We start from the raw sequence: 26,272 nt of genomic DNA, 5'->3' as shown, positions 1-26,272 counted from the left end.
TATTTATATAGGATATATATTTATGCTTATAAATATACATTGTAAATTGTATTTTATATAATTTATATATTATATATTATATAAGTATATATAATAAGTATAGTATAAGTATATATAATATATATATTTCTATAATTATGTATAAATATATTCATCTGAAATACAAAATATATGCATAGGTTAAAATCATGTATAAATATTTATGTGTATTATAGTCACATATGGCTAGGAATAAATAAGTACGTATAATATATGCCTATATACACAAAAATAGATGATACAATGACAGAACCTTAAGGATATAAATGAACTTGGAGTTTGTCTAGACTAGCCTCTCACATGATACTCAACTCAATGGCCCCTCCAGCATACCCGTGTTTTTCAGACTTAGTCTGCACAGGGTCTGTGCAGTGTCCCACGGAGCTCTAAGCCCTTCCTGATTCCTCAAGGCCATGTTCATCAGACAGTTCTTCCTCCTTTGAATACAAATCTGCCTTCTCTAGCTCCTCCCCTTATTTCTGGTCCCTTTAGTCCCTCTAGGGCAGCACAGAACTCTCCCCCTTTTCCATATAAGCTCCCAAATGTGTGCAACAGTGAGCCGCTGTCCTCCTGGCTAGCCATCTCTAACATCCCCATTTGTTCACCTACTTTGTATGCAGGACTGTTCAGCAACTCATTTCCTCTGTGACACTGATGTGTCTGTCTGCTCTCAAAGGAACACAGCCCTCTAGGCATCGTCTAATGTCTAAAAGAGGGCAATGAGAGTGACACCTCCATACTGAAGATAAGTCTTCTTTGTTGTAACCCGTGTCCCTTGGCTGTCATTCCTTTGAGCTCATGAACAAAAACCCCTAAGGGTGCTGCTGACTGGTCAGTTGGGCACTTTGTTTTGTTTTGTCAATATTTGCTATATACCACACCATTATCATCAGTCCATACAAATTCTCTGTTTTGTTTTATTTTAACTTTTTTTTAACCATCCACCAATTCTAATATTCCACCCTGTCCCATAGGCACACTTTTATGTGTACTTACCATATTTATTTCAAAACTCCTTTCTATGCCCTTATTAAGATCTGTATGTAAATACGTACAATAAAAGCATGAAATGTAAACATTTAGGTTGTCCCCCAGCTCTTTGGCTCTGTACGTAATCCTACAATGAATATCCTTATAGATGTGCCTATGTGTATTATTAAATACAGAACCCGGAAGTAGAATTGTTAGATTGTAGAATTTAACTTAATTTCGCTAATGACTGCACAGCCCTCTCCAAAATTCCTATACCTGTTTATGCAGCCACCAGCCATGCATGAGAGGTCACATTTCCCCACCTTTGCCAGTAATTGATGTCATCTGCCGTTCTAATTTTTGCAAATCTAGTGCATGTAAAGTAGTGTTTTATTTTAATTTGTTTTCTCTTCCATCACCACTGAGGATGAGCATCTCTTCATATTTTTATCAGGTATTTGGGTATCTCATTTATGAATTTCCTTTGCCCATTTTGCCGTGTCTTCTTTCTATTTCTTCCTGCTTTGCTATAGTTCTTTAATGTAAATATGAATCTCTTATTACTTAGAAATTGTTGTGAAAATCTTTTACAAGACCATCTCTTGTCTCTTAACTTTGTTTTTGATTGTCTTCATTGAGATCTTGATTAAGAAGGCTCTGAGGTCAGGGAAGATACATCCCTACATTTTTTTCCTACATTTGCTCTATGTTTATATTCCACTGTCCTCAGTTAGGTCTTCAATCCATGCTGAGGGTTGTAGGGGTAGGAGAAGTGGGTGTCTTTCTCTATATATTGAGTCAGTTTTCCTGTATCATTTATTAGATGACCCATGCTATGCACTCTTCTCCATATCCCAAGATATCATGGCTGTGTGGTCAGAGACAATTTTAGTCTGTGAAGTGTATTGAAGCTTTCTCTATGGATGTTTCATATATTTCAAAACGTATTTGTTTTTTCTTACATTTTGGGGTCATAAATTTGAAAATCTGTTGAAATTGGTCAAAACAATTTAATTGACATATAGTGTTGTTGAAATATCATAACTATTTTTTTACACCTTTGAATTCTCTCTGACATATTTAAGCATTTTAAGCATTTGCTCAAAAAATACAGCCACTTGAAATCAGTTATGATTAATAACCAAGCTTATAAAGAGAGATGACCTTTTCTAAGTCAAGGTCATGGAAAATACTTCTCAAGTAAATAAACTGCTCTTGCTAATAATCATTGTAAAGAAGCTGATTGGAAAAAGAAGTTAAGTTTTAAAATGAATGCCAGTATTATAAATCTTCATTATCCTTGTCGTTTAGCCTGGCTTTCATCACTTCCAGTTGGATTCTCATGGTTTTGCTTTTGTCAATAGTCCATATAAACAAAAATAAAGTCCTTCAACCCATCCAGATGAGTCTTTTCTTCACTGCATTAGTAACACGTGAGCTATATTTCAATTTTTTCATGCCATGGTGATTCAAATGGCTTTTCTTTAAATATTAGAGATGCAGATTAGTTTGGGTTCATCAGAAAAATACCCAGTTTTTTTAAACCAGGTCTTCTGTGTAAACATGTTCTTGCCCTCAACCAGGAGAAAAGCAACCTGCCATTCTCCTCAGTCCAAGGTAACTCTAATTAAGTACAGAAATTCTCATAAATTCTAAAGTTGTTCATCATTTTTAAATGTTAAAGAAATTCTATTTCAACATAATGGTTGTGGTTATAAAACATCTTCTATCAGAAGCCTTGAAGAAACATCTCAAAATGATGCAGGGTCCGTGAGCCGAGGAGTTGAAAGAAAGATTTCTTAGACTCTTAAGATCTGGCAGTAGTGCTCTTTTATTTAGAGAATAGTATAGAATAGCATGGGGACAGGACCCATGGGCAGTCAGAGCTTCTGCTGCCTGCATGGGGACAGGACCCATGGGCAGTCAGAGCTTCTGCTGCCTGCATGGGGACACGACCCATGGGCAGTCAGAGTTGCTGGGGCATGGGGAGCTGCTGCTGCCACCACTGGCATGGGGACAGGACCTATGGGCAGGCAGAGCTGCTGCCAGCATGTTGCTGCTGCCGCTTCTGCTGCAAAGTTGGGTGGAGAGTAAGGCTAAATTTAAGTCATAGGTATGTGAGTTATCTCTTTACAAGACAAAGAATATGTAAAAAAGTTAAAATGGTGTCAGTGCCCGTAGGGTCCGGCCATTGGGTGGTCCCACAAATTTTAGATAAGAATCAAACCGGATTGAGTAAATGGCAGAAGTCACCACTTGAATTTTATCCTCAGCTAAAGACAAAGGAGGATTTGGCGGAGGGGGGTGGGAGTGTGGGGAGGGGTGGGGTCAGTTACATGAGGTTGCCAGAAAGTAACCAACTTAAGTTCTTGCCTCTGGCATTAAGAGTTTCTAGAGATAAGGCCATCCCCCTTCTTCCTGGGACAGACAGGGAGGCATCTTTACAGATAGAGGTTTCCCTTAGAAATGTAAATATTTCCCAACAAAGGGGCAAGCAAATTCCACTCCTCGGAGCCTGCTTCTCATCTGTAGTTTTAAATTAAGAAGGCTAAAAATCCTCGTCACTAGGACTAAGGACTAGAATCCACCCCCTTCCTTCCACCATATCCCACTGCAGGCGTCTGGTTGACGATAAGATAGGTGAGTCACTTTTCTTGAAAGCCCCTTAGAAGGAGATGCTGAGTGTTAGTTCTAGTGTTTTTATCCCCAAATTCCAGGCGGTTCGTCTTTTTCCTTCCTTATGTCTAACCTGTGTCTTTCTAGCTCATGAAAACAACAGTTTCTGTTTCTTTTCACTGTAATTCTACATTATGCCCTTAAGGATTTTTTTCTTCCTCGAATGTTTTAATTGCGTTTTCTCCCATGGACTTAATTTTAAGCAATTTTTGAAAAAAAAAAATTATTTGTCTTTACTTTCTATTTATGTTGTCATATTTATGGCTCTACAGTCCTCACAATCTGGTCATCCAAATATCTTGTTTAACCACCACTGTAGAAGAGTTAGCTACTCTTACTCCTGATTTATTCCAGAGTTACGCTATTTTTATGTCAACCGTGCTACTCTGTTGGCTGGTAGTCAGCTTATGAGCCCTGTGCTTTAGGCCTCACCTACTGGGAACTCTTTGGCCAGAGTGTGTAGTGTGCATACGCGCTTGGGCATTTATCCATGTGTGTGCGTTTGTTTATATTTGCCATGCTTTCATGTTTTTCTGAGTTGAGTCTTCGGGGTTCCTTGAGTTCTAATTCTGGTATTAGCACTGAATTCTTCCTCATTTTAGTTCTATTTCACATATATTTGAGCTTGTGAATAGGCATAATCCCATTTATTTAGAATAAATTAAAATATTAAAGGCAAAATTTCAGTTCTGGACACTGCCTGAAATTAGGACAGCTAAAGGGGTAAAAACAAACAAACAAACAAATAGACAGATATATTTTTAGGGAATGAGCAGCAATCTTACAATTAAACTTTCAAACTATTTTTTCCCTGCCTCTAGCATCCCTTTCCATTCTCCAGAATAGGAAGAAACTGTTAATCATGTACAGAGAGGTCTTGTTAAAAGAGAACCCAGCACACATATTAATTGTCTTCAGGTCACAACCCAAAATGAATAGAAGCAACATGGATGGAGGGATGGAGTATGCAGAGGCAATGTTACAAACAGACTTGCTTTCCTTATTAATAGTAGATCAATTTTTCACTCTACGCAAAGCAAACTTGTGGTTGTTTCTCCAGGAAGCAGTCTCGGAGAGGGCGTTTAGTGTGCAAGGTGTTTATCAGGGAGTGCTTTAACCATCAACATCTGTGGAAGGAGGGAGCGGGAGAAGGATTGGGCACAGGGAGAAGGTGAGCCATAATGCAGGTTGATAATGAAAGGCGCCACTTGACATCACCCCCAGAATCTGGGGCACGTGTCCTTTCTTGAAAAGGAATCTGGGCCACATGTCTCCAGGTACGTCAACGACTCCTGCCACTTACATAGATGTCAAACAGCTATAGATGTGCATCTTAAACACTTTTGCCTAAAAATTTTTTCCTTAAATTGCCCTCATTTTATATAATGACATTAGCCCAACATTTCAAATAAGAAATGAAAATGATCACAGTGTATGACAAGTCGCATAATTGGACTAGACTTTTGTCATCAAAACAATTTTTAACTCAAAGAATCCTTTTAGTTCTTTGATTCCTGTGATTTTTTTAATTTATTCAGGTAATATCTGCAGCTACCATTAGTGAGATCGAGTAATAATAGGTCACTGCCAAGAGATTGGGGTCTGTAAGAGGCCCTGTGGACAAATAATGATAGCACACAGCAGGAGGCAGCAAATGTCTTGAGAAAAAAGCAGCAGGATGAGAAACAGAAAATATCTCAATAGGCTGTGGGTAGACAAATAACAAAAACACTGGTTTTACAACAACACCGTCAAAGAAATATGCATGAGATGTTTTAGAAAGAGAGAAGGTGGGCAGCTGGCCAATTCTGGGGGTGAGGTAGAATAGAAAGTCTGGAGTCAAAAAAAATGGTTTCCAAGAGAAACTAAGTTGAGTCTCAAAGGGATCTGGAACCTGAAAAATTCTCCCAAACAGGTAACAACTGAGTTGAGTTTTCACACTGTTAGATGGTAGGGGTGAGAATGGAGCCAGAGTAAGGCATGGGGACAGAAACAGGGCCAAGGTTCAGTCCTTCAGAGTCAGAGTCAATATGGCTGAAACAAAGAATCCTCACTGTAGGCAAATAGTATGACTCGGCCTACAGATAGGTGTCAGATCTTGCAGCCTTTGGTACTTCCTGCTTGATCCTAAAGGCAGGGAAGGGATTGAAGCAAAGAGACATACTCACACTGGTGTTTCAAGAAAATTAATCTGGTGGAGGTGTGTAAGATGGATTGTATTGCAGAAAGAGTAAAAAGAAACTAGGAAGATCGGTTCAAACACAACTGAAGAAGTTTTAGTAAAAGTTGATGGTAATGTGTTTGGGGAAAAAAAGGAGCCAGATGCAAGAGATATTGAAAAGTGGAGTAGATGAGACACAGCAGCCCCCGGAAAGTGGTTGAAGATAAAGAGGGATGTTCCCCTAGGAACACTTTTATTATGCTAGGCTTCTGGCTGCTGGGAGATTTTGCCAGCACTAGTAGGAAGAGAGAATTGAAGATGAAGGTTAGATTAAGGGAAACGTGAGACACTTGGTTTGAGATGCGAGGTACTTCTGGGACCTGGAGATGAAGATATTAGCAGACAGCTGAACAAGCAGGCACGAAGCTTGGGAAGGAGTTTTTGGTTGAAAATGTGGATTAGGGAATCAAGGGCGTTGAACTGACAACTGTAACAGAATGGGTAGATGAGATCATCAGGGAAATAGAGGAAGGAAGCAAGGCCAGGCCAGGGCATCGAGGTATTAATAATGTTTCCATTAGTATGTGATTAGTAAGGAGCGCACAGTCTCCACTTGAGTTGCTGAACTACTTATTTAAGGTTTTTAATCTCAATCTTACTTGGTATGAATTTTTCAAATGAGGGAGGCACCCATGCTCATTATCCCTTCTCCATGGATCTATGAATTCTTACAAACTCTTTTAAAACACTTGTCTGTGTTTTATAAATACCCATAAGAAAGCAGAGATGGTGACAACATTTATTATTCCTGAGAATAATAATAATTCCTGCTGATCCACTTAATTAACTTAGACATAATTTCAAATCATATCTACCACATAAATATTGTGTAATTCAATTCTAATAATTGAAATAAACCTAACACCTCCAATTGGCTATATTGGACTCTTTACTGACTAAAATAAGGGTGATAATTCTACATAGAAAACATAGCATGCATTGAGATACAACACCAGAAAAGGAAATAGTTCCAAACCATTGTAAGAATTACAGTGCGATCTGAGAAAAGATGTCTTGTATCACAGCAGTATCTACAGCAGATGATATTCTAACGGTAGTAGGTCAAGCACGCAGGGTCTGCAGGTGTTGATGCTCACCTTGAGTGAGAACTGTGAAATTTGTGAAATCTACTTGATTTTGCTTTTTTGTTTGTTTTTAATTGTAGACAGTCCTTCAAGTCATGACAGATTTCCTTGAACCTGGGACTTTCTGAAACTAGGGTTAATATGGGTGATTTGGTCCCACTGTTTTTTTCTGCCATGAAGAAAAATCTTTCTTTATAATTTAGAACGTGGCCAGAGCTGAGTAGCCTCCGAACCTCTGGTTTACTGTCTTTGCTTATAACACCTGTCTTAAAAGAATGCTAAGCCAAATGGATTCTTCTTGCTTGAGCAAGCCTTAAATTCACAGCTAAATGCACCCAAACCTCCCACTTACCTCAGCCACAGAAATTTAAATGTGGCATTTTCAATCTATAGCTAAAGAAAAATAAATACTTTTAACATGTTTAATTTTTTATGTTTTGCATGGTTTGGGCTGTTGCAAATATGCCCAAGATATAACTCCCCAAGGAAATCTTAGAGATGGACCCAAAAGTTGTCCCCACCACACCACAGGGGCAATGACTTACTCCTTCCCTGTCCTTCCCACCCAGCGGCAGGCCAGGGTCCACCCAGATGGCTCACTCTTGCCTTTTATTCCTAGATTGATGTTTGGCTGTCAGTTAATATGAGATCATATTGAAGCCCGCGGGGAGCTTACAGTGAGAGACCGAGAATGGCTTCCAGAGGAGCCCCCGTTTACGCGGGCATGCTTAAGCCTCTGGTTTCTTTAGCACTTGTGGGCTTCAAGGATGCCCTTCTTATCCCCTGCCTCATGCCCTGCTGAGTCTCAGCCTCATGCTCTTCCTCTTCCAGCAGGCACAGGCCCCAGCAGCTAATTCATGGTGAGCCAGGAGCAGCTCTGGCTGCTGCTGGCCTGAAAGTTGCCCGGCTCAAGAGAACAAGCTCACACAGCAGCTCAGTTAGCACAGATGGTTATATCTGAAAAAGCAAAGTCTTGACTTTAGCTCCCCAACTTGCCCCACCAGTAGGGGGAGAGATGGCTCCATGGAACCACTAGTCCAATTCGTGGGCCCCTACCCTCATTGGGCTATGAAATGGAGCCTCGTCTTTGCCCCTATCATTTCATCATTATTATGTACTGGATGTAACGCCCTTTCTACTCATAGCTTCAGGATTGTCTAATGATCAGAGTGTAAACACATGTTCATCACCTTTAAAAGGTATTTTCAAAAACTAATATGCAATTAAGATGCACGAGGCACTGTTTATTCCACTCGTTGTGGGAAATAAAAAATAAAAACTCCTTACATCTCCTGCCTCCTGGGTCACTCTACTTATGGAAATAGATATGAATATAGATGACAATACAAATGTGAGTCATACTGTGATACATTCCATTATAGAATCTTGAGAGGGTGGAATAATTTAATAGTGCTGTGTGCTCAGAGTGCAGACCTATATCACACAGGGTCAGTAATCTACAATTTTGGTATCTAAAGCATGTTGCAACGTAGCAGAATTGGACAAATAACCAGTCTTATGGGTGGAGAGACCATTGAGTGATGTACTTGACTCACAAGTTGCACATGCTCACCAGCCTCATGGCTTTAGAGCCACAGCTTGTGTCTCCGTGGACAGCACAGAGCTATTAGCCTGGGCAGGTCCCGGGCATGTCCAGCGTGCATGTGAGTGCCTGAGATGGGTAGGTAACTGGGACTGAGCTCTCAGAGATGGGCCGTAGGATTGCATTTCTGTAACGAGCAGGATTAGCAGATGCAATTTTTGGAGACTTTGAAGCAGGTAAGATGTTACAAACAAGAAAACTTTCCTAAAGGGTGAGAAGAAAGAGCTTGTTAGACAGAATGGCGACAAGGAGCTGAAAAGATGAAAATATCCATTGCTGTAACTCATATGACTTTGGCTTGAGGAAGGGTCTTTGAGGAGTCTGAGACCAAGAGCTGACGACCTGAGAATCATATGGAGGCTCACGGGGTTAAATGACCACTAGAAAAGAGATGACAAATTGTGGAACTGATGAAATTGTATACGGCAATGCAAACAAACCTCAGTATGTCTCAACGTTCATGTACTGTATTTGATTTTTACCAGCGAATTATGAAATTTGGGACAAATAAAAAGTTAGGAAGAGGGAAGACAGAGCTAATTGAGCAGCCTCAATGTGGCACCTGGGCTCTATGCCTAAGCCCTTCCTCAACCCTCTCACGATTTGTGTTTCATTGTCACCATTTTGCTCATGGAGAAATAGAATCAGAATTAAAGAACCTGGAATCCAGAAGACACCAGCTAGTCACCCAAGATTGACTGACACCTCACTCATGTTTCTTTCAACATGCCGTACTCCTCTTGGGGGAGAAAATAAAAAATCTTTTTTCCCCTATGAAGAAGAATATACAATTAATTTTTGAGGGAGAAGACACAGAGCTATATTAGCCTGACAACATTCTTGTTAAGGATTTAGAAAGAATAAGAGTCTAAATTAACGTTTGGCAGCATTCAATGGCTCTGAACTGACTCAGAGAAAGGAACTCCCACCCTTGTGGAGAATGAAATAAACAAACCTGGTAATAAGTGACATTTAGCAGATATTTACATACTTTGCATAGAAAGGTTATATCAAAACCTATTGCAGGTCACATTCAGAACTTCTGCTCCTGTAATATTACAAGCTGTCACTGTCAACAAGATTCAGAGAATTTACCCTAAAATGTGATATAATGAGCCACATGAAATAAGTGGTCTGTCTTAAACAGGTGATTTGGTTTTACCAAAAACCATTACAAGAGTTTTTGAATCACTTGGTTTACTTTTTGCCTCCAATTTATACCTTATGAATATAAAATATAAGATTTTGCACCTTTTAGAAAATTTCTAAGCATTTTATACAGCAGACTTAGGCTTCGTGACTGAAGCCAGGGAGGCAGCATATGTGGTGAGAAGTAATATGCTTGGCAAATAGATCTGATGATTAAGTTTGCATTAAAAAAAATGCATTCTGATGTAATGTGCAAGCAAAACAACAAATAACAAACCTGATTTTTGATACTATTCTGGGAAAATGACTTTTCCCTCTAATTAAATCCTTCCTCTTATCATGAAAATTTTTATTTTAACTATTTTGGATAGTTTTTACTTTGTAAATATGTTTTAAAATATTTTAGAGATATATTTTTTTACATTTAGTATATAAACTATAACTCATGATTCAGTCTTATTTATGGACTATGATTTTTTTATTAATTACAAAAAAGCTGGCTATTAAGGACAGCGTGCCCCAGCACAGAAGGTGCCCCACCTGCTGTGAGCGTTGCCTTCTGTCTATTCTTTACAGTTTGCTATCAGTATCTTGCCCTCTTGGCTTGCCAACTGTGGCTTCTTACTGAGCCCTCATCAGTGTACCTGAATTCTCAGCATCTGGTTTAGCCTAAAAAATGAGATAGCTAAGAGTGCTGTGACACTGAAAAGATGACATTCCAAGCAAGGGATTTTCCTTTGAGTGACTTGTGTGAGCATGAGTGCATCAGTTTTCTGACGTTTGTTTCCCCTGCATTAGACGCAACAGTCTTCACTTTCAGCAGTGTTGACGTACGCTAAACTTTCTGAAATTTACTTCTGTAACTATACTTATATTCCTTAGAATTCAACAAACAAATGAATTATAGATATTTTGGAGTTATAGAAAGTACAGGTTTTGCTTCCATTTTCTTTTCTAACTCTGATTTCTCTGTAGTTACTTCTTTCCTCTGTTCTTGAAAAACAGTACGCACACCTCCTTTCTCTAGCCTACAACTTTCTGCTGCTGTAAGAAGACATTCTTACTTTGAATAATTAGTGACAGCCTACACCTTATGTTGTTTTCTTGTTAAATTGATTGGTCAAAAATGTGCTATGTCTTACCTTTCTTTCTTGATCTGGGGAATGGAAAGTAAGTCCTTACATATTTCTTCTTCCTATTATAACTGATAAGAGAAATTGAGTCCTTTCCCTTAACCAATAATCTTGCAATTTAACTGTTTTGATTTTTCCTCATTGTAAAGGCTTATGAAATAGAACCAATGCTAAGAAACTGATTCAGTTGCCTGCGAACGTTTGTGAGCCCTGTGCTGACACACTCGCTCCTTGCAGCTGCACTCTTGGTCCTACCAATAGGGAAACTGAAGCACAGAGCAGGGTTAATAATGTTAGTTAGTAGCACAGCTGAACTTAAACCCACACAGCCTGGCTCCAAAGTTCTTATCTTAGAAAAACCATGCGCAATATATATAACGAGCACCAAGCCAAGTGGGTGCCTAGAATTGTCTGAGTAGACTGACAACCAAGTTTCTGTGTGTAAGAAGCTAACGAAGAGGAAATGTGTGTATTTTTATTTTTAAAAAGTCGTATTATTAAGTGTTAGTAATATTTGCATATATAATAAACACTTATGTCATTTGGGGTAACATTTAGAGAAATGCAAGCAACTCGGCTAAAAGTTGGCACTCTCCCCCCCAGTGTCAACTATAAATAATCACAGTTGAATCCAATTTTTAAAGCAAATTAATCCAGCTTTTCTTTCTACCAGCACCAGGTAGAACTTCACCCTGAGATCTTCTTTTCTTAGCGTCAGGTCAACTCAGTGCAGACCCAAAGCTCCAACTTTACACTGAGAAGCCACAGCAGATTTGACATTGAATGCACTTGGTACCTTCAGCTATTTTTCTTTGTTTGTTTGTTTGTTTCTCTGGTTAAGACCTAACTTGAGCCATCTGCTTACTCGTTCTTCTAACTCCAGCTGTATTTGCAGTTCTAACTCCCAACCACTCTGGGAAGCTTATAGTAGTAATAATAGTAATATTAAATAACGGAATAGCCATGGCTACGGCTCTCTTGATATCCACTGCATATGACTATGCCTGAAAGCTCCACTGGGCAGAGACTGGTGTATTATGGTCACTGTGGTATGCCCAACACACAGTGTTGTCAAACACAGGTGCTCAATACACACTTCTTGAGTGAATCAATGAATGAGTGGTTTCCATTCAGACTTTTCTCAGCTGGATCTCTTATATCTCTCCCGAGCTGATAATTGAAATGAACCTATAGTTGATTTAATGAACAAAGTGAGTAGACATTCTGCTATTTTCTAACTTCATTCTGTAAAATTTCCTAGTATAATGTCTGGTTTATATTAGGTCATTGAGTGCTTAATAATCTTAGTTTGCAATCTTGCTTATTTCCAAGCCCCCGCAATAAAATAAACAAGGTCTGAGCCCTCACTCTACAATGAACTAGTTTTATGACCAAGGGCAAAGTAACATCTTTGAGTCTCAGTTTCCCCATCTACAAGGTGAGGCTAAGAATAACCACCCCATAGGCTGATAGGAAGAGCATGTTGATAACTTGCCTATGACTCTATAATTAATAAGTAACAGGTAGATTTCAAACTTGGCTCTCTGGCCCCATTTTAAGCATCTTATGATGCTGTTACCCTGTGAGGCCATCTAGGAAGTAGCTGAGAAAGAGTGGTCTTGGGGCAAGAAAGATAAATAAGAGTTTATCATGGAAATTAAATCTGGAAAGAGCTTTTCAGACTGAGCTTGGCCCTTTCGGCAGCTGGCCAAGCTGAAGGTTATAACCTTGTCCTCATTAGCAACACATCTCAGCACTCAGAAAACTGGCCATGGACCAGTTCATAATTTAAGGTTATGTATGCAGAATGTGTAAAATTGAGGGGTATCGAGTAAAGATGTGATTATCTTAACATAAAATAAATCTTTTTAATTAACATTTGCTATTAGTTGGATGTAAAAAAAACGTTTAACATAATAAAAATGTAGTCTCTGCTTCTTCAACAGGCTTAAAGTGTGTCTATTAATAAAGGATGAAACAGATTGAAGGGAGAACAGAAATTGTAGTGCTAAAATTAGTGACGCAGGAAAGAAATGTCCTCTTGTACACATCATGGTTAAAAGCTTCTAAGGGAAAACCAAACCCAAACCCTCTTTCACAGTATTTACACTGAAGAGCATAGAGTCTGAAATATTTTATTTCAAAAATAGTTATTGAATTTTTTAAATGTTTATCGAAATAGGTTAAGCATATATGCTAAAGTACATCAAGCCATGCTTTTCATTTAGAATGATGAGAAAATTCAAATAACAGGAGCACAGTTTCAAATCTTCTACTGGCTCATATACTGATATGCTACAGCGATGATTGCATGACTCCTTCAATGTCATGCAAATGGGTTAAAGGAAAAGACAATGTAGTATATTGACGCAGTTCCTTATCATCTTTTCTCTGTTACTTTTCTTTTCTTTTCTTGCAGTTCCACCTTTTATCCAACCTTTTGAGTTTCCAAGATTCTCCATTGGACAGCGGGTCTTCATCCCATGTGTTGTGGTCTCAGGGGACTTACCCATCACCATCACCTGGCAGAAGGATGGCCGGCCAATCCCAGCGAGCCTCGGGGTGACCATTGACAACATTGACTTCACAAGCTCCTTGAGGATTTCTAATCTATCCCTGATGCACAATGGGAATTACACCTGCATAGCCCGGAATGAGGCAGCGGCTGTGGAGCACCAAAGCCAGCTAATTGTGAGAGGTAGGGAGAGAGACATGGGATGCGTGACATTGAGCAATCAAATTCAACAGCACTCACAGATGGCGTTGGCTTGAAATATTATGAAAATAGCTAGAGTTCATGGAATTCACTGTTATTCCGTTAAAAAAAACACAACTCTAGAAACCAACTATGAACTTCCCTAAACTGCAAGCCAAGGTTTTATTTACCTAAAATTTGAAGTTTCAAAAAATCAGCAGTGAAGAAATGTGTGAATGAGGAGGTGAGAGCCATAGGACTTAATACGTGATATAGGGCTTTCCTGCATTAACCCAATGATTTTTTGAGGACCAAAGTCCATTTGCTCTTGCTGTATTGTATCTATTTTATATAGCACTTTTTATAGTATTAGCATTTAGGTTGATGGTTTTAAAAGGTAATATTTGTCAAAGCCGTATGTCACAGTTCTTCTAAAGAGTGAAAAATAGCTTTTTGTATTTTTTGCTTTAGTTTTAGAAATGTGGTTTTCTTTGTTCCTCTCTTCTGTTTAGCATTAAATCTCTCATCATTTGGAGAAGTTGTTGCAGCATTTATTAAATTAAGCAAACCTTGGTAATGTTAATGAAAAAAGTTTTAAATAGGGTCGTTTAACTTGTAGAAAACATTGGCAAGAGTCTCAGTACTCCTAAAATGTAAGCATCGGTCTTGTTTCAAATCTCTATTCAAGTCACCAAATTCCCATTGAGGATCATACTCCTCATCTGCAAAAAGAGCAGCTAGTGTTCTCGAAAGTCTGCTGAGCGTAGATCTTCTGTGCTTTTATGATTCCCCAAGAGCTATATGAGTTAATCTGCATTACGATATTCACCCACATTGCAAAAGTGGCAGTGTGAAATTAAAGATTTATATTAATGTTGATTATTTGCAGTTTAAAATTCCCCAACATTGGGTTCTCAGTGTAATCATTGGGAGGTGAAGATTTCCATTATCTTCAGGATAGTCAACAGATCTGAGTAGACTTTTTTTTTTGATGAAGAAGACTGGCCCTGAGCTAACATCCATTGCCAATCTTTCTGTTTTTGCTTGAGGAAGATTATCCCTGAGTTAACATCTATGCTAATCTTCCTTTATTTTGTATGTGGGACGCCACCACAGCATGGCCTGATGAGCAGTGTGCAGGTCTACACCAGGGATCCGAACCCCCAAACCCAGGGCCGCCCAAGTGGAGCATGTGAATTTAACCACTATGCCACTGGGCCAGCCCCAGAGCAAACTCTTTCTTAAGCAATAGAATCCCATGTCCTTCTTTAGTCCTTACATCTTGTCCTCATGACACCTCTCCTTCGTTTCTGACTGAAAAGTAATGCACTTTCTATCTATTTGCAACAACAAAAAAAGTGAAGCATACTTAGAATTCAATACTTTATATTTGTGAAGTAGATTTTCCCTGAGAGAACAAGTAAGAAAATATATCTTCGGTTAGATACAAACTAGAGATACAAATGATATTTTTCTTTCTGCTTTGTGCTCTGAGTATCAGCATTGGGATATATGAATTTTTTCTCATTTTTTGAAGATAAATCAAAATGAGAGCCAACCTAGTATGTGTTTCCCACACATTTTCTTATAAGAGGAATTGGCTCTGACTATCGTTGGTGAAGGGCAAAGCAGGGCATCAGCCTGTCCCCTATGCAATCCGCTCTGAAGGATCCAGGTCGGAGAACAGAAATGCTAGATAAAAATGTACACAAGCATTCTGTGTATCACTTGCCTTTTCAGGAAAGGCAACTGGACTTTTCTGACCAAGCCAAAGGTCAGATGAACTGAGATCGAGCCTAGCCATTTGGGATGATGTAGTTGATCGCAATCTGATTAATGGCTCCATGTGGTGGTTCTTCAAATATGTTCAATGAGCTTCTGTGAAATTAACATTAAATCACCAGTTAGATGATATAATGCTGAGGAAGGAACTGTGTCTCACAAGCAGGTCAGTGGCTGGAGACATAGGCAAGGACAAGATAATGTGGGTTAGAGTATGTGACCCATGGCTTACACTGGCAGTGGACCAATGATCGCCCTAACGTCATGCTCAATTGCGTGACCTTGGCATTAATGAAGCCACTTGGAGGGAAAGTACTGGACTTAATGACAAAACATACCTGCCATTTGGTTCCTATTATTGGCTCTGTGCCACTGAGGGGAAAGCTGCCAACACAATGATTTCCTATCTGTGATTTCAAAGGAGGTCAATTTTCTCACACTTGTTTATACCTTATGATGGATCTGTTGTTTCCGGCTTTTAATGATGAGCTGCCATATAGCAAAATAAACACACTATTTAAAAGGTCTCTAGCTGACCTCTATTTGGCAGGAAAAACAAAAATTATACAAGGCCACTATCTTGTTGCCATGTTTACTGATCCAATTTTTGATGCCATATTCATGTTACTACTTTACTACATTCATCCATTCATTCTTCCAACAAATATTTATTAAGCACCTATTTTATAATATGTTCTGAGTGCTTGGGGTACAGTGGTGGTCAATACAGAGATACCAAGTCCATGCTCCATAAAACTTAGATTCCAGTGGAGGAGAGAGACAATGAACAAACAGACACATAATGTCACATATCTATATGCGGTATGAAAAATAAGGCTTAGTAAGAGGATTGAGAGTGATAGGGATGGGAATGATATTTTAGGTAGGACGGACATGGTAAGCTTCTCTGAGGAGTTTTTTGAGCAGAGACTTGACGAAAGTGAGGGGGTAACTCACAGGAGTGAGTTCCAAGCAGAGAGACCAACAGGTACAAAGACCTTGAGTCAGAAGTGAGTTTTGCATGTTTGAAGGACAGCAAGAGAACAATGGGCTCACTGTTCACTAAGGGACAAGCGAAAGGTTTGAAGGCAGGGGCCAGGTCATCTATTCTGAGTGTGAGGGAAGCCATTGGATTTTAGTTTCCAGTGTCATAAATTAAATCTTAGCTAGACTTTGATTGATTACTGTCTTAACTAAATGCCATCCAGTAGAGAATGGCAATATTTATCTACACAGCTGTCCCCCTCCCAGCACCACCAGATAGCCCCCAGTTTTACCTTCAATAAAACTGAATTCCTGTCCCTGTTGACAGCTAGGGAAACCTACATCCATTCTTTGGAAATATATAGCTACACAGAGGCCATGAATTCCAAATAAAAAACACTGGACTCCATCTAAGATTGAAAAATACCTGACCTGTTATAAACATACCATTCCTCCCTTAAAAACAGCAAAAATAATTCTTCCCTTTAATAAATAGACTGAGCCAAAGATCACTGTATGTTAAACAACCCTCATTTTAGGCATCATTAACAGGAAACTCTCTCAAAGAAATCTCTTTGAGTCTTCAGATGCTGTCACACTACATAGGTTCCATGATAGGATTGGGGTATTTTAGAACATATATATCTCAAATTATACTTTGGCAGGGGAGAGGTCAAGGGATAATGTGCATGTAATTATGATTCAGACAAATGTATGGCAGTAATGGTCTACATTGCCTTTTGGGGACGTGACATCATTATTTGGTTGGACATATTCCTTCCATCTCTTTAATCACCCTCCTGCCCACTGGAAAAGTATCTCTATTGGAAAGCCAACTAGATTGGCAAATATGCTCACTAAAACATACCAAATAAAGTGTTATGCAAATAAAAAGGAAACCAAAATATAATTTAGAAAAAACAAACCAGCAATTTTGGAGAATTACAACCCAGACAATATAGAGTATTCAGTCTTTAGGTCCTATCATGAGTTTTGGCCCAAATTGCAGTAATCCCAATGGCTCTGCATCCTTCTACCTCCAGTTCTGTATCTCCGTGGCCAGAATCCTCCTATAGTGTCCTCTGATTTCTTCCCTCAGATGCTGCTTCTTGGTTTATCCTACTCAAAGACCTTGGACATTGGCATCACTCTGATCTGAGTTGTTAACTTGGCCATGCTACTTTGGACAAAGTCTATTTCCCGATTCTTTAAAACTGGGATAATAATATCCATTTATTCATTTGTCCATTCAACATATATTTTCAGAGTGCTTTCTGTGTTACAGTACTGTGTGACAGTACTGTGATTGCTTGGGGTACAATGATCTGCAAGGGAAGAATGGTTCTTGTTCTCACAGGATGTACAGCCAGATGTGGAAGACGGGCAGTTAAACCAGTGATACCAAACAAGTGTGGTAAAGGCTATGACAGGGTAACACTGGGTTCTGTGGAGGCACGTAATCTCATCCGCAGCATCAGAAAAGCTGTCCCAGACTAAGTGGGATTTGAGCTGAGATGTAAATAATAATAATTTATAATTCATTAAAGAAAGAAATGCATAAGCATGTGTGAAGATTGAGTACCAAGAGTGATTGTGGGGAGTGGAGAATAGATAGGATTTTAGAATGGCTGGAGCAAAGACTGCAAGAGGGGAATCTCAAGAGGTAAAGCTGGAGACCTAGGACCCATATCAATCAACCTAGGACCCAATCATAAAGAGCCTTCAAACTCTTGTGAGAGTCTGCACTGTATCAAGGGACAATGGGAAAGCACTGATGATTTTAATCAGAGAATTCACATCATAGAATTTATGTCTTAGAAGGATTCTTCAGGCCACTGTGTGGAGAATGGATTCAAGTGGGACAGTAGGTGGCAGGTATACTAGTTAGGGATATATTTCAGAAATCCAGATAAGAGCCAATTTTGGCCTTGTCTCAGGTTAAGTCCTTCTGAAGCAGAGGGTGAGGTATAGAATTGGCTGCAGATCACTTGTTTGAGATGGAATTCCTGGATCCCAGAGTGAAAGAGTGGGGGAAAATGAGATCAGAAAAAGAGGGAAAAATCAATAAAAGTTCATTTAATGAGCTAGTTGCTGCTGTGGGCAACTGGGGCTCATTGTTTCTGGGAACTCTCTGAGGAATCACGTAGAATAGTGGTTCTCACAGCATGGTCTCTGGACCAGCAGCCTCAACATCACCTGAGAGCTTATTAGAAAGGCAGAATCTTGGATCCCACCTCAGACCTACTGAGTCAGAATTTCTGGGGATGGATTCAGTAATTTGTATTTTAGTCAGTTCTTCAGGTGATTCTGATAGTCTCTAATGTTTGAGAAGCACAGGCATTGAACATGCCTCAGAATTGACCCATGGGATGGGAAGCTGGAGAGGCAGGGCATTTATCCCAACTCTGGTCCCTCATTGGTGGAAGACTGTCTCCCACATTTCTGGGTTGCACCCATGAAGGTGAATAAGCGTTTGTGACTTCAGAGGAGGCCCTGAGACAGCAAAGAGACACTCATGCTCTTGCTGTGGTATCCTGGCAAGGTGCGTGGAGCCATCCAAACTAGGTGTGCTGAAACCAGATAAATGGAGAACGTGTGACACTTCACCACACACTGTCTACCCATCATGAGTAGGGCATGGCAGTGAAAATGAAGAGAATTTGAGGATATGTGATACGTTTCCAAGGAAGAATCATCAATACTTGATATAAGGAGATGAAAGAGGGGCATATGAAAGATAATTCTAGACTTTATGGGCCATTTCAATTTGTAATTACCTTATACCTAAAATATGTCAATGGTTGTTTCCCATGTAAACCTCTATGATCAGTTTTTAATAACATCCCTTTGGATTAGAACCAAATTGAGGGGAAGGGTCATGGATGAGTTATAATTAGACATTCTTCCAGAGGAAATGAGTTACCCTGCCCACTAGACAAGTATTCCCTGCTCTTAGCAAAATTTGAGCCAAATAGACATATAATGTAGATGATTGCATATTTACCTTCCACCCTGGGCAGAATAATTCTGACATGATGTCTTAAACTTTATAATCTACCCTTGAGGTTGATTGATTATTTTTACTAAAAAACTTGCTCTATAAACCCTCTAGCATTTTTCCTAGAAGTAGTTTTCTCGCCATGAGACAGACATCCCTTATCACCTTATTTTAAATATATTTACATTATATTGAATACATTTGTCTCAGTATACCATCTAAATGAAGTAAAATTGTTTACTAGTTAAGCAATATTGAAGATATCCATTAGCTGTATAAATTATTAATTTGCAAGTTGGGAACTGTGTGTGTTAACCGTATGTTAAAGCTGGACATACACGCATTTACTAAATTAACGAACGCTCCTATAGCACTTAATATCTTCCAGGCACTGTTCAGATAACGTTCATAATCTTCATTCATTTTATCCCCATACCAGTCCTATAAAGTGAGTACTGTAATTATCTCCAATTTACAGATAAGGAAACCAAAACCAAGAGATATTTGATTACTTGCAAAAGATCATCTAACTGGGAGTAGCAGAGTGTGAGATCAAGGCCGAGTGTTTAGCCCTTGGCTCTCTACTCCTAGCCATGATTCTCTGTTGTCTCTTCCAGAAACACAGCAGTGAGTTCTATCTTTAACTGATTCCTGTGTCTTGACATCGTTCCCTCCTCCTAGGCTGTTTTACAGGCAAAGTGATGTTCACTGTGACTCATATCGTTTCAACGTGCTTCTAAGCTCCTAGATAATCCAGACTCTAACCTTCTCCCCAGTCCATTTCATGTGGTGGCTGGAATCCCTGTCTATCTGTGGCACATAGGTCCACATTTCTGCTCAAAATGAAGAATTCTGGAAATTGCTAAGCATACAAGATAGTCTTGCCAGAAACTGTGGAGAGAAGTAAAAGAACACCTACATTCGCTAAGCATCTAAGATATGGTGGACATAATCCATCTCCTCTCACATAATCCTATGACTTCCTCATTGAAAATCCATCCTATAATTAATCACTGATCCGCTGGAAAAGATTCCAGGATTCTAACATCTTCAGATGGTACCTTTCCTAGGGGAATCTGTATCTTCTCCTATCTGAGAGAGGACTTGAATACATTCAAAATCTCAGTGACTTAACTCAAAGCATTTGCTCTCCCTTGGCAGGTATGTTTTAAGCAGAGCGCATGCATCTGTTTCAGATAGGAAGGGATTTTTTTCAGCACCTCACAAAAACTCACTAATAAGCAGTTACTTAATCTGCTTAAAATGTAACATTTTATACATATGCTTTAAATCCATCATGGTATCTCATTTGAATTGGCCTCTATAGTCCCCTTTTGGCCCAGAAATGTACTGACATCAGGAATAATGGTCTATGTGTCTTCCTCAAAGTTTTGAGAAAAGTTCAATACCATGTTGTATTCTTGATTGCTTTTAGGGAGTGCCTGTTAATTCTCCCTTTATCTCCTCGCAGAGGAAGAATAGATATCAGATGCTTTAAATGGTTCACACCCGATGGATTCCTGGAGATCTTCCATAACACAAATCAAAAACAGAATGTCACATTCCCTTGGTTTCGTCAGACTCCCACACTTGAGAGTCCAGTGTTCCCCAGTGCAAAGTAACTTCCATCTGCATATGCTTATTGATACAAATAAGAAAAATTGCCTACCCTAAGAATGCCTCCCTAATCACAAACAATGTATTTTATTTTTTCATAGACGTAAAACATTCTTTGTATTTTAATGTCCATTAAAATTCTTGGATTTCTTAAAATCACACCTTTACTTAGTTGTGGTCTTGTCTGAATTACTGATGACGTTTCTCTTTTTTCAGTTCCTCCCAAGTTTGTGGTTCAACCACGGGATCAGGATGGGATTTATGGCAAGGCTGTCATCCTCAATTGCTCAGCTGAAGGTTATCCTGTGCCCACCATCGTGTGGAAGTTCTCTAAAGGTATGAAGTTACTTGATTTGTTTGTTATCTCCCAGAAGTACATTATATTCTAAAGGATTAGATGAGCATTTCTTCTAGAGATGTTTCTTGCAACTAGATATGTCCCCATATCTACCAAGTCAGTCCTTCTCTCACATATACCCCTACTAGGCCACCTATGTGTTTTTATTCAGACCATGAGAGTGTTTTTGCATAACTTGTCCTTGGAAAGACCATAGAGGGGAGGCAGGTTATTCCTGTAAGGTATTTCAGCACCTAGGAGAGTTCCGCCTTGCCTACCCTATGTTAGATAACCAGGATCTCCTTGAAGACCACTGCAAACCCATACGCGTAGAGATACAAGTATAAATTGTCAGAATTACTCCTTGTTGGAAAATTATTTACTTAATATTCAGACATATGAGATTAAGTGGTTTTTGAAGGTCAAAGATGAAATTATTGATTTTTTTTTAACCTGGATACCTTAGATATAAAAATTACCTATCATCTCCTTCATAGGTTCTTTTTAAAAAACATTCAAAGTTTCAATCCTAATCATGTTTTTTCTTCAAAGGCAAAGCAGCATTTCTCAGTTTTAAGGTAACACCTTAAACAATACATTAGAAGTGTGTAAACTGGAAATCAATGGGTGAACTATTCTAGACACTGTAAAAATAAATTACATTCATTTTATCATCTTTCTGGGAAAGATTCTTTAACTGTGCTTATGAAAGTATTGGAAATTCTCTTTCTTTTCTCATTCATGCATCTTGACTCGGTAATTTATTTATTAAACAGTTAATACTGGTGGGATAAATAAACAAATAAATAAACAAATCATTTTTTTTCTTGCAATCTAAGACCTAACAAATGTGGTATGTTGCGTTTCCTTATTATGAAAGTAACAACAATTGAAGGAAAACAAATAGCATGCTTGCCACAATCCTTTCTGGTGTATTTCCTTTGAAGAAGAAGAGGGAAGAAAGAGAGTGCTAGACACTGTTTGTTTGGGGAGAGAATCGATTAAATTTTTTTAAAAAAGTCCCTGAGGCCACTCCTTTGTTGTACATCATATACATTGTCCATGTGAAAAGTGCTTTATTCAAAAATAAAAGCCTGTTATTCAGAGTAACTACCAATGTGATTTTTTATTTTAGATTATACCTGAAGCCCCATGTTACATTATATGGAAACAAACAGCATACATTTAATTTCGTTTATATAGGTGTGCATATATGGTATTATGAACATTTTCTGTGACACTTATCTTCTTCAAAATTATTTCTAATACTTGCCATTGTGTGGATGTTTTCTGTCTCTTGTTTAGGTTGTGTCCAGTTCCTCTCTACTATAGACACTGCAGCAATGAGTATCTTTGTATGTTAATTCAGTGTGCATGTATGAGATTGTTTCTTGAGGCAAATTACTAGAAGTGAAATACCAGGACCACATTTAAGGCTCTGGGTCTGTACTGGCCCAGGGCCTGTTGGAAAATATTAGGGCAATTCACATACCAACCAGCAGTATGAGGCTGTGTGTGTCCTGCATCCTCACCAACCTTATAGGATCTTTTTTTTCTTAATATTTACAATGTGACGGGTGCAATGACTTCCTGCTTTCGTTTGCATATTTAGATTACTATGACGTTAAAAATGTTTTATCTTATGTTTATTGACTATTTCTGTTTCCCCTTTGGGGAATTTCTTATTCTTGTTTCTTGTACGCTTATCTCTATGTCTTATTTATTTGTAAGTGTTTTTCATAGATTAAATAACCTTTTGTCTGTCACAGATGTTACAAACATTTTATTTCTTCCCATCTCTGATGTGCAAATTCAGTTACAGCCTTTTTATCTTTAAATTTAATATGCAATATAAAGTCATCAAAGAAAATATCAGAAACTGCAGCAAATTTTTAAAAAGCTAAATTTCTCCCAATTAACATCACTAAAAGATAACTGAAGGTAACTACTGTAAATGTTTTTTTCTAGCCTTTAAAACCTGTCCTCAGGAAAAAAATATGTATATCTATAGATAAACATGTAAGTTTGTGGTTTAAAAAAAATTTTGATCATGTGGTTCTTCCTGATTTATAATCTTCTTTACTCAGTTAACAGTATGATATGAGTGTCTTTCCGTGTCAACAAATATGAGTGTTCAATATGACTTTTAAATGTCTGTGTAGAGTTTATATTAATACGTCAATAAGGACATCTAACTGTCTCTTTCCTTTGTTAAGATTGAGTTCAGTGACTCCACGCCACAAAGGTTCACTCTTTCTCATAAGAGGAGTGTGGACATAGATAGTTCAGGACCAGTTTGTTTTCTCCCCTATGTCATTAAGGACTCAAACTGCTTATATCTTTCTGTTCTGCCACTGCCACTCTTAGCAAGCATGTCCCACCATCAAAAAATGGCCTCTGAGCTCCAGTGGTCACGTCCACATTTCTGCAGAAGAGGAAAAGCAAAGTGCTGCCTTTCCAACGTGAGTTAGCTACCTCTAAGGACCTCTCCAGAATGCGTCATGAGTCAATTCTGCTAACATCTCTCTGGCTCACTGGCCAGGTCACCCCTGGACATAGGGAGTCTGCAAGCTGTGTTGTAGCTAAGCACACGGCCAACATGAATACAACTTGTGCTATTTCACTAAGAGGGGAGGATGGACACTTGGCAACTAAGTGTGTCCAACTCTCTTGTTGGATATTGTGTGTTTTTTCCAGTTTTTCACTGTTATAAAAATGTCACAATAACTTCTATCTCATTGATCTTTGTACATGTGTCCATTTTTTCCCTGGGGATAAATTTCTACAAGTAGAACTGATGGCTCAAAGAGTAAGCAATTTCTAGAGCTTTCAATATGCATTGGCCACTTGCCAGATTTTTATTCATTTCCTTGCCCCCCTGCTGTCTACAGTAGTGCCTGTTTCTTACAACCAAAATAATACCAGGTGTTATGCTTGTTTTTTAGTATTTTCCAATAGTAGTGGGAAATTGTATATTATTATTTTAATTATGCAAGTAATGAAGATTTTTCTTCAGGAAAACTTATTATTGCTTATGGAACATGTTCCCAGTAACCAAATATTCACGAAGAGCATAAGCTCCCTTTTATGTGATAAAAAGGATTCAGACAAAACAGACTCGGGTTGTTTCTCTGAGAGATGCAAACATTTAATCCTGGAACTGCAGAATTCCAGAGTAAATCGCAGTGGTTTAAGAGCAGCTATTGCAGAAATGAAACAATCTTTGCTGAAAAATAATGTTATTACATTTTTGACCTTGGGTCTGGGTAAAGGAAGTCTAAGGCATTCCATTCTGTCTCCTGAATTTTTTCTTTTACATGAACAAATGAAGCTTCTTGTCTAAAAGAGATTAAAAAAAAATCAGGGCTTAATGCCATAATGGGCCTCACCTGTGCTCCCAGAAATTCACAGCTAAGCAGATGTTTGTCATTTATAGTGAAGAGAATGGGTGTTAATCGCTGTCCTAGGGACCAGGGCCATCCCCTTGTTAGCTGCTGAGGGCCAAAGAGAGGCTACTAACATAAGAGATAGCCAGTGCACCAGCCCAGGGCCTGCCTGGGCATCCTTAGCTCTCTGCCTGCCTATAGACAGGGCCACTTCTGACCTCCAGAGAAGCTTTGGTCATGGGAATGTCCAAGGACAAGAGTCAGAGCATGCCTGGGTGTGGTGGGTGGGAAAGGAATGGAGAGTAGTTTGCATTTAAAACAGAGTTGTCAGGAAAGGCCCTAGGAGAAGGTAATGTTTGAGCAAAGACTTAAAAGAGATGGGAGATGAGCTGTGTGCACATCTACAGGGAAAGCACTGAAGGTCAAGGGCCCAAGTAGTGCCAAAGCCAGGGGAGGAAGCAGGTTTATGCCTCAAATGTTACAGAAACACCAAGAAGGACACAGAAGCTGGGGCAGAGTGAGTGAAAGCAGATCCTAGAGGTCCCAGGAGGTCAGATTCCTGAGCAATCATTGTAAGGATGTAGTTTTGCCAAAGGGGGATGGGGATCAGAGTAGTGACAATGATCTCTCTCTTTTCTTCCGCTGCCTTGCTGAAACCAGAACTTAGGAGCTACTGGAGTCATCTCAGAGCAATAGTGTGATCTGCCTGGTATTTGAAAAGGATCCCAGTGGCCCTGCTGTTGAAAGGAGAGTGTGTGGAGGGCAAGCATTGCAGCTGGAGACCTGTTAGAAGGCCTGTGCTGTGACGTGGCTTGGAGCAGGGCGACAGCAGTGGAGGAGGGACAAGTGGTTGGGTTCTGAATCTGTTTGGCTGATGGACTAGATGTGGGTATGAAGAAAAGGAGGAGTCAAAGATGGTGCCCAGGTCTTTGAGAAGAGTGGAGGGGCCACTTATCAAAATGTAGCAACTCCAGGAGAACAAATCGGGCTGGGATCATATCAGGAGTCTGGGCCTCTCCCTCTGTGGGCATGACCATCAAGTCCCAGTGTTAGTGATGATAAACTTTCTAAATACCTGATTTTCTTTTTTTTGATAAAAAATTTCTCCATTGTCAGGGCTTATACCATCAACGTTCTGCGCTGCCACCATATCCCCACTTTAGCTTCGCCTCTGCTCTCTGTTAGATTAATCCTTTGCTCACCACTAGTCCTGTAGTCTTAGTTTTTCCCATGGGGAATATCCCAATGTTTTTTATTCATTCACAATGTCTTTTTTGTCACTTCTTTACACATGAAGTCAGTTTAGCTGGTGGGAGACTGGGGATTCACATGATTTTCTGGGAAGGAACAGGCTGCCTGACTTCCCCTTGGAGGGGACCTAATCCTTTTGCTACATGCACCAAAGAGCTGACTTTGAAGTCCAGTAAATGTATAGCCTATGCCTTGATGTTATTCATTTGGGGTCAATTTTCCCACAGATGTGGTGTGCCTACTTAATATGTAGATTGAAAGTATCTTTTATTTAAGAAAATTTTTCTTGAATTTTATCTATAAATATTTGTTCTCTTCCATGCTTTTCAGTTTCTTCTTCAGTG

The 26,272-nt window shown here is 39.1% G+C and overlaps 1 protein-coding gene across 7 annotated transcripts in view; it reads left to right on the top strand.

The window, feature by feature from the left end:
* DSCAM (DS cell adhesion molecule) overlaps positions 1–26,272 on the top strand; it is a 695,956-nt gene that overhangs the window by 442,104 nt on the left and 227,580 nt on the right. For all 7 annotated transcript variants that reach the window (XR_011534071.1, XR_011534072.1, XM_008538164.2 and 4 more), the window contains 2 exons: positions 13,298–13,576; positions 21,171–21,290. Coding sequence is in view for 5 of the 7 variants with exons in the window: in XM_008538164.2 (XP_008536386.1) it covers positions 13,298–13,576; positions 21,171–21,290 (399 nt within the window). In the remaining 2 variants the exon portion in view is untranslated. The remainder of the gene's footprint in view (positions 1–13,297; positions 13,577–21,170; positions 21,291–26,272) is intronic.

The sequence above is a fragment of the Equus przewalskii genome, chromosome 27 (assembly GCF_037783145.1).
Source record: "Equus przewalskii isolate Varuska chromosome 27, EquPr2, whole genome shotgun sequence".
Taxonomy (NCBI): Eukaryota; Metazoa; Chordata; class Mammalia; order Perissodactyla; family Equidae; genus Equus; species Equus przewalskii.
This window is presented reverse-complemented; position numbering and strand designations above follow the sequence as displayed.